The sequence below is a fragment of a genome, unplaced genomic scaffold (genome assembly GCF_019419815.1).
Source record: "Pyrus x bretschneideri cultivar Hongxiangsu unplaced genomic scaffold, Pyrus_bretschneideri_v1 Contig102, whole genome shotgun sequence".
In the NCBI taxonomy this organism is placed as follows: domain Eukaryota; kingdom Viridiplantae; phylum Streptophyta; class Magnoliopsida; order Rosales; family Rosaceae; genus Pyrus; species Pyrus x bretschneideri.
The window spans coordinates 203,787-217,428 of NW_025999394.1; the positions used below are offsets into that span (position 1 = coordinate 203,787).

General features: G+C 37.5%; 1 protein-coding gene and 1 pseudogene across 1 annotated transcript; one reads left to right on the top strand and one right to left on the bottom strand.

Moving 5' to 3' along the window:
* Positions 1 to 1,048: 1,048 nt before the first annotated feature.
* Positions 1,049 to 5,394, top strand: LOC125470800 (shaggy-related protein kinase theta-like). Its single transcript, XM_048570435.1, has 13 exons — positions 1,049 to 1,403; positions 2,470 to 2,736; positions 2,869 to 2,961; positions 3,091 to 3,150; positions 3,262 to 3,534; positions 3,629 to 3,703; positions 3,852 to 3,908; positions 4,003 to 4,143; positions 4,231 to 4,281; positions 4,369 to 4,464; positions 4,551 to 4,634; positions 4,723 to 4,825; positions 4,906 to 5,394. Exons 1-13 carry the CDS (start codon positions 1,341 to 1,343, stop codon positions 4,965 to 4,967), a joined length of 1,425 nt encoding a protein of 474 aa, XP_048426392.1. The 5' UTR covers positions 1,049 to 1,340; the 3' UTR covers positions 4,968 to 5,394.
* Positions 5,395 to 6,805: 1,411 nt separating this feature from the next.
* Positions 6,806 to 8,426, bottom strand: LOC125470701 (annotated as a pseudogene).
* Positions 8,427 to 13,642: the final 5,216 nt, after the last annotated feature.

Genomic DNA, 13,642 nt, shown 5'->3' on the forward strand with positions numbered 1-13,642 from the left:
TTTTAGTTGAGGGACCATTGCTCCAATTTGATTAAAGTTGAGGGACCATTGCTACAATTTACTCTAGAAATTATAGACTCATACATTTCTTAACAATTGTTCAGTTCTTTTCACTGTTGCACGAGTTAAATAGGCGGTTATTAAGGAGACAGATTGTCTGCCCTCCTATTTGGATGCTCTTCCCATTCCCTTCTATTTTATGCATTCACAGTTAAGTCACGTCAACATTTTATATTGATTTTTTATTGAGATAATAAGATAAAAAGTAATATAAATATAAAATATTGACGCGACTTAACCATAACCGTATAAATAAAAAAGGATGAGAAGGACATCCAAACAGAAAGCCAGACAATCTGTCTCCGGTTATTTAATCCTTAAAGCTAGCACACTGTGTGCTTTTTTTTTTTATCACTGTTGCGCGAGTTACGCGGTTAACACGTGAACTTTTCTAAATTTACTGAACTGCTCATTCAATTATTACACCAACAACGCCCTTCCCTTCGAATGACCCTCCATCATTGCCTAAACACCTCATTACCTCTCACAAATTGGTTTACAACTAAAATTAACTATTTTAAATTTTATTTTTTTTTTGCAATGCTCTTTTTTACTCAATATTTTTTAGGCAATGCCCTCCATTTTCCAATTTCTTTTTTCTTAAAAAATAATAATATTTTAAAAAAACAATTTCGCATTTAAAAGGAAAATAGACCGATTCCTACGGTTAACGTGGCCAGCACAATTAATTAAGTAACCGTCCAATGACCAGTCAAAAAGGCACCTCAACGCGAATATTCCGTCACGGGCATTTCCGTAAATTTAATATGTCCTCTTCATCCGGAAAATCCGCAAACACGCGCCGTTTGATCCCCCATCAACGGCCGGAATTTAACCTTTGACCGAGGTACGATAAAGAAATGGTGCAAGGCTGGAACGAATGATTTTCTTCGGTCCAAGTTTGACCGCGGAATCAAAATTCCCAAAAAAAAAAACAGCTAACAGACGGAGAGATAAATTCTAGAGAGAGAAGACTACAAAAGCAATTCTAGAGAGAGAAAACCTGAAAATTTTTAAAGAGAGAGAGGGGGGGAAGAAAGGGAGCTTGTGGTTTTTTTCTTCCTTCCTTTCTTTTCGTGTGATTCTTCTCTTTGGGGGATTTGCAGGGTTTGATTTGAATCAGGGGAGGGGAGAGAGAGAGAGAGAGAGAGAGAGACAGAGAGACAGAGAGAGGAGAGGAGAGAGAAAGCTTGGCATTTCTCTCTCTTCTTTGACTTTTGTTCATTGGGAGGACATTCGAATTAGGGTTTTGGGTTGTTGAATCAGAGCAAGGAACGAAGATGAATATGATGCGCCGGCTCAAGAGCATTGCTTCGGGTCGGACCTCTGTTTCGTCGGACCCTGTAAGTTTTTGTTTCTTGTTTGTTTGTGTGTGTGTGTGTGTATTATTTTCATGTTTTGGTTTGGAGGATTTGAGCTTGTTTTGGTAAGCTCGGAAAGGGAGGAAAATAAGGCAAAAATGTTGAATGTTTTGGTTTAGGGCGCTTTGGTTATGTGCAAACACATGGTGGAGGATTTGTATGTAATTATTGACAACATCTACATATGTGTATTGTGGGGATTTGAAGGATCATTTGGTTTCCGTTGATTAGCGTTTGTATTTTGTATAAACTCTTTGGCCGCAGGGGCGTATGGATTTGCATTCTTGTGCATATATTTGATCAAAGTTGAAGGGAGATTTTGATTGTTGTTTTGTTACTTGCATATGGCTAAGGTGTTTAATGTTGGTTACTAGTTTTGATTGTCCTAGCATTTTTATCATGCATTGTGAGTGTAATTATCTGTGAGCGTCGGATTTTGTTTGTGTTACCACGGATACTAGTGTTTTAAAACAGCATCCTTGTTCGGATTGGTGACGGAACAAATGACTACTTTTGGTTTTTCTACGAGGCATCACACGTAATGCCCACTTTGTGTATATGTATACAAAGTTGGAGGAAAATGCTTTTCTACGTCATGAATGCCGTGGCTGTTTGGGTTTGCACATCAATGAGTCAGAATGTTATTGTAGACAAGTATATTGGATTTCTTCTTATTTCCGGGGCAATGTTCAACTGAAGCATACCGCTAACCTTGAGGAATGTGTTTCAATTTGAGTTTTGGGATGGTTTTGCATGGCTTTTAATGCGCCCAGTTAGCGATCAGTTTTTTTTTTCCAAACCTTTTCCTGGAATATGAATCTTCCGTGTTTATGTTAATGTTTGCATCTTACTACTTTCCTAATTTTCTTGTTATGAAAGGATCACGTAATGATCCATGCAGTTAGGCTAATAGGTAGACACACAACGGAGGCTGTGTGGTTTTTTTCTCTTTTCCACTATTTAGGGAATTGATTCTAATATAGCAAAGTTTAAACTTTTTTTTTTCTAGGGAATTGATTCTAATCTAGCAAAGCTTAATTTGTTTTAGGGAATTGATTCTGCCACAAAGAGAGCAAAGATGGATCAAGACAACGAGAAGAAGGCTAATAAACAGCCAAATACTGTTGAAAGAAGTGCCACTGGTCTAGAGCAGCATATGACTTCAACATCAGTGGAAACTGCTGCAAGCACATCCAGTGTGTCGTCAGTAGCTAAGACCGAGACCAAAGAAGTTAAATCTAGTTACGATCAGCTTCCCAAAGAAATGCATGAAATGAAAATTAGAGATGAGAAGGCCAACCACCATGATGACAAGGTATTTTTTTTGTTGACGTTGATTTTGTTTCTGTGAGATTTTCTTCCTCCATATGTGGCTTTATAAAAAAGGCATGTTTTAAACAAGCGAATTTTAGTTACGGAATAAATGGTGTAAATTTGCCCTGTGCAGGATATGGAAGAAACCATTATAAATGGTAATGGAACAGAAACAGGTCATATAATTGCAACGACAGTAGGTGGTCAAAATGGGCAACCTAAACAGGTGTGCTTAGTAATTCTGCATTTTTTATGTTGTCTCCTAGGAAGCCCTCATGATTGTTCTTTTTTTGAATTTCTCTCTGCATGACCTCGTTTTCTGCGGGTTTTACTAATTTTTCATTTTCGGTTACAGACTATCTCTTACATGGCGGAGCGTGTAGTTGGTACTGGTTCATTTGGAGTTGTCTTTCAGGTAGTTGGAGTTATTTGCATTTGTTCATTATTTTGGTCTCTTTGGTTCCTGTTCCACTGATACAGATTTCAGGGTCATTTTGTTACCTTGCTTACGATATTTATTCTGCAGGCTAAGTGTCTGGAATCGAGTGAAGCAGTTGCGATAAAAAAGGTGTTGCAGGATAAAAGATATAAAAACAGAGAACTTCAAATTATGCGCTTACTTGACCATCCTAACGTTGTTCAATTGAAGCACTGTTTCTTTTCAACTACCGACAAAGACGAGCTGTACCTTAATCTTGTCCTCGAGTATATATCTGAAACAGTTTACCGGGTTTCAAAGCACTATATCAGGATGAACCAACATATTCCCATTATTTATGTGCAATTATATACGTACCAGGTAATTTTGGAATCCGTCTATTTTTTCTTCCATGTTGTCAGGTTGTTCTGATTCCTTTTATGGCTAAAAAGTTGAATTGTTTTCTATTTTGTAGATTTGTCGCGCATTAAATTACTTGCACCATGTTATTGGTGTGTGTCATCGTGACATTAAGCCACAAAATTTGCTGGTAAGGTTTTCTTACAATTTATATCAATTTGATTTGTGTTGATCATGTACGAACAAGAGTTAAATTTCTCATAGTAGTCCGACTTTAATTGATCTGAGATTGTATCTTCAGTCATCGTACTGACGCTGAGGTTCTGATGCATATGCAGGTCAATCCACACACGCATCAGCTGAAGATATGTGATTTTGGGAGTGCAAAGATGTTGGTATGTTTTGTATTCTGTGAATCTGGAGGTGCTTTGATGATATTTGGAATTGATGGTCTTGGAACTAATGAATTCTTTTATTTCTCATCTTTAGGTGCCAGGTGAAGCCAACATATCATATATTTGCTCACGATATTATAGGGCTCCAGAACTTATATTTGGGGCTACAGAATATACCACTGCAATTGATATGTGGTCTGTTGGTTGTGTATTTGCTGAGCTTCTTCTTGGACAGGTACGTGTATAGCGTGTCATATTCTTATTTAACTTGTATGAGTTTGGGTTTGTTTTATTCTCATGGCTATTTCTGATATCTTTGCAGCCACTGTTTCCTGGGGAGAGTGGTGTTGATCAGCTGGTGGAGATTATAAAGGTAGGTTTGATGTAAACCATTTGTTTCTTGTCATGGTGATATTTGTGCTATTTTGTTTTCTCATCTTTCTTTTGGGTATTATTCTAGATTCTAGGGACACCAACCAGAGAAGAAATAAAGTGCATGAATCCCAATTACACCGAATTCAAGTTTCCTCAGATCAAAGCTCACCCATGGCACAAGGTCCGTTCAATTTTTTAATTCAGTATTTATGGTCAATTGGATATATTTGTGCTGGTCGAAATCTTAATTGTGTTTGTAATCTTTAGATATTTCACAAGCGAATGCCCCCAGAAGCAGTGGATCTTGTGTCAAGACTGCTCCAGTACTCACCAAATCTACGTTGCACTGCTGTAAGAAAATGAACTTGCTTTCAATAAGTTTCGATTAACATATGTGATTTATACAAGTCTTAATACTAAATTGTTTCCTTGTTTTTAGTTGGAGGCATGTGCTCACCCCTTCTTTGATGATTTGAGAGACCCAAATGTAAGCTTGCCTAATGGACGAGCATTGCCTCTTCTGTTCAATTTCACAGCTCAAGGTAAGATATTTCGCCATTCTATGGCCTGGTTTTAGCTGTTGTCACCTCTAGTCTTTATCTTGATGTCGATCTCCTTGCAGAATTGGCTGGAGCACCCACTGAACTCCGACATCGTCTAATCCCGGAGCATGCTAGGAATTGATTTACGAACCTGAGGGGGTCACATAAGTTAACGAGGTATATGCAGTTTTGATTGCTTGGATGCTCAGATGAGCCATGCTGCCTTGAACCCCAAGGGTCTGCTGTCTCTCGATCCTTTCAGTTCAGTCATGGAAGAAGTAGGCACTGGAGACTGTTTGTTCGAATGGATTTTGCGGGTGGAATTTTCAGGTGGATGGGAGCGGTGACTGCTTCGGCTTATTAGAGATTCCAAGACCAAATTTTTACAATGTATGTTGTACGCGTTGGCTGTGAAAGATGAGCTCATACATATAATGTTAAATCATGTTGTGACATGTAGTGTTTTGTGAGTAATGTGGAGACTGACTAAATTGGGATCATTTAGATAAAATTAGATTCTCATTGTATACCGTTCCCCTATTGCACAGAAATTCAAAAATTCGACTTCATTTTCCGGTTTGCCTTTTCTTCTATTGCTTTTCTTGCAGCGGCACTTCTACGGGTGGAAAAGTTTATATTACCGTTTAAGTCGGTGTTCACTTGACTGTTATAGGATTGAGGGCGTCGATGGCCGCCCTCAACCTCTGAAGTGTTGCAAGTGGACGGGTCACGGTCCTTAGGAAGAGGAAGAGCACCGCGAACGAGCCATTTGGTGTTAACAGATAAACCTTATACCAGTAGTCATCACAAGTGCAGTTCCCTTGTTTGAAACGATGAAATCAATTTGAATCTCTTAATATAATATGCCGAAGAAAGAGCTTCGATATAAATTTCATCTAAACAATTCGGATTGGTGCCCCTGTTGGTGTGGTTAGAACTTAGAAGCCCAAAAGCAACAGCCAACTTCTCAGCGTGATATGCTAGGCCAAGCTTCTTTGCAAAATTCATATCCGGCTGCATCCAGGCAATCTTCAGATTCTTGCAGCATCTTCCCATCCAGCAGCTGCAGAACACATGTCAGATAACTGAACATAAGGCACATCATTTAGAGGCGCCAATTTGAATAGGTTCGTTGCAGCCCGCTCTCCCAGTTCTATGTTCCCATGTGCACGACATGCAGTAAGTAGTGCCTTCCATACATTTCCATCTGGTTCCACAACCATTTCATTAACTAATACATCTGCCTCATTAAGCTCCCACGAGCGCTCCAAGAGGTCAATCATACATGCATAGTGCTCAGGACCTGGTTGTATTCCATAAACCCTACTCATTGATGACGACCAGCATGGCTCCAAGCAAATCATTTGAATTTGATCATAAAACTTTAGGGACTCCTTTCCTCTACCATTCTGGACATAACCAAGTAATCACATCTTGAACTTTCATAGAGTCGAAAACTCTATTTGCTTCTTCTATGCACCCGCTCTTTGCATGCATCGCTACAAAGGAATTATCTACTCATACGGATGCTTGAAGACAAGACTTACTAAAGTTTGCATGAATTTGTTGGCCAAATTCCAAAACTGTCACAGGCACTCAAAACACTGGCCATGACAAATTGATCGGGATAGGTCCCTCCAGTTCTCATCTCACAGAACAGTCTAAGTGCCTTTTCATGAGAGCCATTATGTCATAGCCTGTGACCAGGGAGGTCCATGAGATAACATCCTTGTCTGAAATATGCGTAAACACCCTCAAGCGCTGCATCTATGTTCCCTTGTTAGAATTTTAGATTGTAAGGAAGAAGTATGGTGCAAGAATTGAACAAAAAACCGAAAGAATTCAAAGGAATTTCAGTCTGCAAAACATAGCAGCAGCACTGAGCATTTCATTCATACATTCATCATAAAAAAAACATACATTCGTATCTGCACGAATTGCAGATAGTACATGTCCTTGAATTCACAGCTGAATTTGTAAATCTCAGCCTTTCACTTGTTCTAATCCTAGCCTTGCATCTGTTCTAAGTGACTAGGACTTCACCTACTACCCTTACATAAAAAACTAGCCGTTATACTTCAAATGGAAACTAGCCGTTGGAACCAATAGCAACACTTGGACTTCTTGGTTCTGCTATCGAACCCTCAAGGCTGCAAAAACAGCTTACATTTCAACGCCCATGCTTAGCATACATATATCAACAAAAGCATTTCCCACGAGTTAATAAAACCTCAAACCGGCCTTGACTATCGGACAATGAGTAGGCATTGCATTTTTCATGTCCTTCAAAGCGGCAAAGGAGTTTAGAACAGATAGGTACGTAAAGTGATCAATCTTCATTTCTTTTGCGAACCCTGCCTTAGACACCCCACAATCATGGAGTTCCAAGAAACGACATCGTCAGCCTCCATGCTTCTTAATGCCTTCTTAGCACCACTACGATCTCCACATTTGACATACATGTCAACCAAGGAGCTTTGGACAGACACATTAGCCCCGAAATCACTCTGAACATTGTATCTGTGCCCCTGAGCCCCGAAACTATGCGCTAAGACTAACGCAGAAGCTGTCAATACACTAGGGAACGTAAACTGATTGGATTTCAACTCCTTTTGTTCGCATGTCTCAAAAACATTTCCTCGATTAAAAGCCATCACCATTTTGAGAGTACCCAGTAAGCATGACAGTCCGCAAAACGTGGTTTTTCCTATCCGGCAGAGTCTCGGAGAGATACTGATCAGCTTTCGAAATGCGCTTGCACTTTGTATACATGCATGTTCACCAAACCCGTGACAACGAAAACATTAACGTCAAATTGGACCTTTGTCATATAACCATGAACAAGTTTACCTGTTTGGAGCAAACCTAATGCTGAACACAACCTCAAGAGTCTAAACTGTATGAAACACAGCACAATTAGTATATCCAATGCGCCTACGTTCACGGGAAAATTTTCGGGGCTTCGGCCTTATGCCAGGTGGTGCTCCCACCAATGGGAATTTGACACGGAAAGCTTTTAAGAATTTATTTAATTAGAAGAAAGAAAAGAATATCTAATTGAGTATCCGAAAAACTTCTCTTACGCTCACGTTCACTTTGTATACTAAACTTTCAAAAGAACAAAAAAAGTTCTACATTTGTTTAAAAAGAGAATACAAGGTTTCGGTTGTTTCTTCTTGTCTACAAAACAACTTGATAATTCTTTTGTGAAAGAGAGTGGTGTTCTTAGAATGTCATCCTACAACAGCTTTATAAAAACATGTTTTGTCTTTATGCTCATGCTAAGAAGGTAAAATTTGTAAACTAAATGATGTGTTATTCATAGGAATGAAAACATTTAAGTACTAAACCAATCATCAACTTCCATATCCTTTAATTTTTAAAATGTTATTTACAAATTTAATCTCCCTAACATTACCCTTTTATTCGAATACTTTGTTATATTTCTTAACTCACGTAATAAGAAAGAGATTTCCACTTGCGCTCATTTCTCGTTATGCATACTCATTTTCCTTTTCACCTTTGGACTGAATATATCCCTTAAGAAGCGATCTTCATTTATTAAAAGAAATGGAGACGAGTTATGGAGCCCACTCACCATTCTTCTTCAACGATCTGAACTGATCATTTAATTTTAAAAATATTAGTAAAACGGGAAATGATTAAGAAATCTAATTGTGGTGATCGAAATTAATGAATGTAGTGTTCTAAAAAAAATATCGAAATTTCACGATGAAAATTGTATGAGTGAATGATTTGGATTAAATGAGTTTTTTTGGAAGAATGATCTTTGAAAAGACTTACAACTTAGATAGTTCAGGGTATTGTAAAAGAACATGAATTGTGCCCTAAACCCTTTAAAGAAAATGAGGATCCCTCCTTAAAGGATAAAATTAAAGATCAACGTTTGAAAAGAATAAAAATGTGTATGATAATAATAATTTAGGGAGTTTTAATGAAAAATTCACTGTACTGTTCACTTTAACGAAAAACCATATTTTAATACTAAAAAGTCAATCATGGTACTATTCACTTTACCCTTTATTTTATCATTAGCATTAAAACTCAAAATTTTCAAACCCTTTTTCATTAGTTTTCCTAATAATTTATCATCCTATCCATTTCAATATTCTTATTTTGGAAAACAGATTGTTATTAATTAAAATGAATTAATGTACTTAAACAGTTTGGTTCAACTTTTGATTCCATGTTTAAGGGTGAGAAGGATGCTGATATTATGATTGATAGCATGGTATTGGATATACGACAGCTAGCTATGCAAATGGAATCCATTGAGTTCTCATCTGTGCCTCGGTGATGCCTCATTCGATGGCTTCGTTTGTGAATAGAAAAGGGGACAACCATAGATAGAGCTTGATTTTTCTTTAATTTCTATAACATTTCTATTCGATTTTAATTTTAATAGAATTTTATCGTTTGAAAAAACAAAAGAAAAAAACTTAAGCATGTATATACCAAAATGTACATAAATATATTAAGTGAATTAATACACTTAAATGAATAACACATATTAACCAAATACATTATAAAAAAATAGTCTACCGAAATGTTCTATGAAAAAAATGTACCAAGATGAATCGAATGAAAATTATGATTTAAAGCATTACCATGAGTGAACACATGGGTATTGTGACAACCCGTTCCAAATTTTACGTTTTTATTTTATTTTAAAAGCGTGAATTTTCAAAATTGCCCTAGAGGTAAGGACTTTGACTTCCATTGACCATCAACTCGAGAGATGTGGGACTTATTCTTTTAGCATATCCTCGTAGTACTTATTGGTATGAACGTATAGGCGAAAGCCATTTGCGAGTCCGGATTATAACGGTATAGTTACGGACGTTCGAAATTGGTTATTCAAGGTTTAGTGTTTATTTAAATTAAATCCCCACCTTGTGGGGAAAAGCCCAATCAGAAAAAATAAAATAAAATAAATAAATAAATAAATAAATAAATAAAAAGGAAAAAGGAAGTGGGTTCTCGTCCACCCGCACCCACCGTGGGTTCCCATTTTCCAAGGCCGATTCCGGCCAACTCCGGTGGAGTTTTTTGATGCCACCACCACCATCTTGAAGCTCTCATTCCCCTCTACAAAACTCACCTCACCCAAGAAACACCTTGATTAACCATGGGATGTGGAGGTTTGAGGCCACGAAAGTTGACGAAAATCAATGGTGCTCCGGCCACCCTTCTCAGTTTTCCGGCAAATCGGCAAAGCAATGGCTGATGCCACCATTTGGGCTTTGTAGCCCATCATCCCAGGAGCAAAACCCAACCAACCTTGACCCCGTTGGACCACCGTAGACGACGAATCGACGTCAGGAAGTTTTAGGCACCCGCCGGCTTCGTGGGAAAAATTGACCATCTTCCGTCCACTTTTGGACTTCGTGGCAGGTATGAAAGTTGCTCCACTCACTGAGATATTCATTTCTATGAAGTTTGAGAATTTTTAGAAATAGTTGGATTTTCCGGCAAGTCGGGGCGGCCGACTGCCACCAGCGGCGGCGCGTGGCCAGTGAGCCGCCAATGCTATTTTTAGGCTATGTCGAATGTTTTGAATTCAGTTTTGTCATTTGAATGACATAGGTTGATCGTTGGAACCTAAATTCGTTACGATACGTTACTTGATAAAAATGTGAATCGATGATCCAACCGTTGGATCGTCACCAAAATTGGATATATTATAATACATAATATTTAAAGATCATAGGAATTTACGGATCGGGAATCCGACTTACGGATCATCCTGAATTAGATTTGTAACTTAGTAAAATAAATGTTCATGGCCACTTGTTTTAGGCAATTGGAGGAGATCTGACTGTTGAATCGTAATGAAATTTTAATATGTTATTCTAGAAACATATTGTGGATCGTTGGGAGTTGCGGATTGGAAATCTGATATGCGGATCTTCCGAGTTAAGTTATACAGGGTTGTAAACCCTACCGTCGATCTTTGATCGACGGTTGACTTGTGGTCAATGGGTATCAAACTATTTTAGAATGTCGTTGAGGTTGTGTTTTATGTGAATTACGTATTCTACGGATAAGAGTTCTGAGATGTGATTTGATAATTGGCCACAGGGACCGATCATTCAGGACGCCTCGATGCGTGCGCTAGAGAAGTATAGCGTGGACTCCAGGTGAGTGAATCTTTTCCTTTTTATTGTGCATATTATTGAGAGTTCTATTGACAATTTTAAATTGATTAGGTATATTACCTTTATATAATTATTGTGAATGCTTGAAGTACCTATATGAACTACGAATGGTTTGATCCCTGTTTAGGGTACGTAGGCAGTCTAACGAGACGTTAGATGCAGCCATAAAATATTTGAGACAAAAGCCTTGCTTGAGAAATTGAGTAATGCGAAGGAAATTGGTAAAGACAAGTTTTAGTTTTGTGAATTAGTTAGTTAAATTAGAGTTAATTGGGTTGTCATAGATAATTATCCCTGAAAATAAGTAGTTTGGGAGTAGGGCGTTATTGATTGTACACTTCACACCATATTGTCTATAATTGAAAATGCTACGACATGGTTGAGTAGTAGATTGCATCATGATATATCTATATGTATATTACTTGCATATAATTATTGGGAATGCTTTCAAGTGCAAAGGTGAACTCAGGACATCCAGGTAAGTTCAAGTGAGTTTATGGTACTAGTTGAATTGATTGCGTTATAGCATGACTACAGTTATGAGTTAGGCAACTTCGATACTGTCGTACTGGTTGCCATGAGTTGCACATGTTATATTGAGATGCATTGAGAGCTCATAAACCTGCACCCTGGTGTTAGTGCTCCCGCCAATGGCCAGGGCACAGTCCTTCACGTGATGTTCACCTCCCGCACCTTACGCTCACCTTGGATCCAAGGGGGGTGCACAGTCATGTCGTACAGACCACTTTAGGTGGTTCCGACTCGTAGGTGACCTGCGATTATTCGCCCAGTCTTCACGTGATTGTAGCACTTGAGCGTATTTATTTACACTCAGTCCTGTCGTATAGACCACTTTACGTGGTTCAAACTCGTGTGCAGGTATACTTATTGAGCTATTGGCTAGCCAGGATTGATGAGATATGAATAAGTCGTACAGGTCACTATAGGTGGCTCCAACTTATATGCTAGCCAGGATTGATGAGATATGGATAAGTCGTGCAGGTCACTATAGGTGACTCCGATTTATATGCTAGCCATGATTGATGAGATACGGATAAGTTGTACATGTCATTTTAGATGACTCTAACTGATATATCACTGTGTATTGATTTAGTTCATTTGGCCTACTTATTAATGTATGTTGGATTTGATGGCAAATCGTGGTTTTTGTCATGTCTGAGTATCGTTTGGATATATGTATATATGTTGTACTGTCTTATGGAAAACGATACGGGTTTTACTTTTAAAGAGGTAATAATTTTGGAAAGCTTGGTTTTATTGCTTACTCACACCTTTTGTTTGGTGCCCTCCAGGTTTTAGCTGCTGAGTTTGTATTGACAAGAATCTGTGGCGAATCTTAGTATTGATGGATATTTTTGAGGGTATGATTCTTACCCACACTACTGTACCTTACTTATGCTCTGACATCGCGTGTGAAATGGGTTCGCTCCCACTCGCAGCGCACTCTGGTATTTAGACACTTTTAGATTCAAATTCATTCACTTTTTATACACTATCACATTTTATGGCATCGTCACCTTCTAGGTGTCGGCCAGCACAGCTCGATTTAGGGTCTAAGTGTACTTTTTGGATCGGGGTGTGTCAGGTATCATACGAAGAAAATGGGTGATAAAATTTCAAAATAGAAAAAATATATGAGGTAATAATTAAAAGTGATTTTGTTTTATAACAAAAATGTTATTCTTACTGGAGAACATTTTTCCTCACCACCATAAACTTTGACGTATGCTTACCATACACTTAATCATCTGCTATGTGTTATTTCATTTAACTTTAGTTTATTTTTTTATTATCTATTTGTATCATATCTCTAAATATATATGGAACCCACATATGTTGATAGACTCTATTTTTATTAGATCGATGATAAAAATAGATAGAAAGTGGACTATTTCTCTTTTTATGGATAAGAGTGAAATTTTTGAAAAATAACTAAAATAAAATTATATTATTATATAGAAGCTACCTGCCAGTGTGGAGTTGACGAAAAACATTTGGGCGGGAAGTTTAGGGAAGAAGGAGTTGGCGGCAGCAGGGCAGGAAACAAGACAGTAGGAGCGGGCGTGTGTCGTACAATCTTTAATCTTATCCTAACTCATGAAAAGCATTTCGAGTTCGGACAATTACACTTACATCACTATTCATAACGTAAAACTACTCAACCTGTACTCTTGTTTTAAGTTACGAGAAATGCAAAGAAGAGTCATCATGAACTTTCTTTCATCTTATACTTTTAGCATAATATTTTATAATATTAACATCAAAATCGACGTAAAACTATAAAATAACAGAGAATTCTTAAATATTCTTACTTTAAGAGAGTCTAGTTGATATTTCTCTTAAGTTATTGTGTTATAATAATTAGCTAAAGTTTTAACATAGTGGCGAAAACAAGGTGATAAAAAGTAGGATTTCTAACTCAGAGTATAATACTGTAAAACCTCATACAGCTGTACTCTATATTATGAATAATCTCCATTTAGTTATAAAAAAAAAATTAAAAAAAAAAATTGGTCTTAACTTTCTTTCCATTGTAAACAGAAGAGAACATATTAATCAAACTTTCCTTCCATATCGATAAAAGTTAGATATGAAATTTGAACTATTACATGTTACA

What these genes read in the sequence shown, in the direction of transcription:
- LOC125470800 (XM_048570435.1), top strand. Translation starts at nt 1,341, where the DNA reads ATGAATATGATGCGCCGGCTCAAGAGCATTGCTTCGGGTCGGACCTCT. An exon ending in AGCTGGTGGAGATTATAAAG is followed by an intron (nt 4,282 to 4,368) that starts GTAGGTTTGATG and finishes GTATTATTCTAG; the next exon opens with ATTCTAGGGACACCAACCAG. An exon ending in GTTCAATTTCACAGCTCAAG is followed by an intron (nt 4,826 to 4,905) that starts GTAAGATATTTC and finishes ATCTCCTTGCAG; the next exon opens with AATTGGCTGGAGCACCCACT.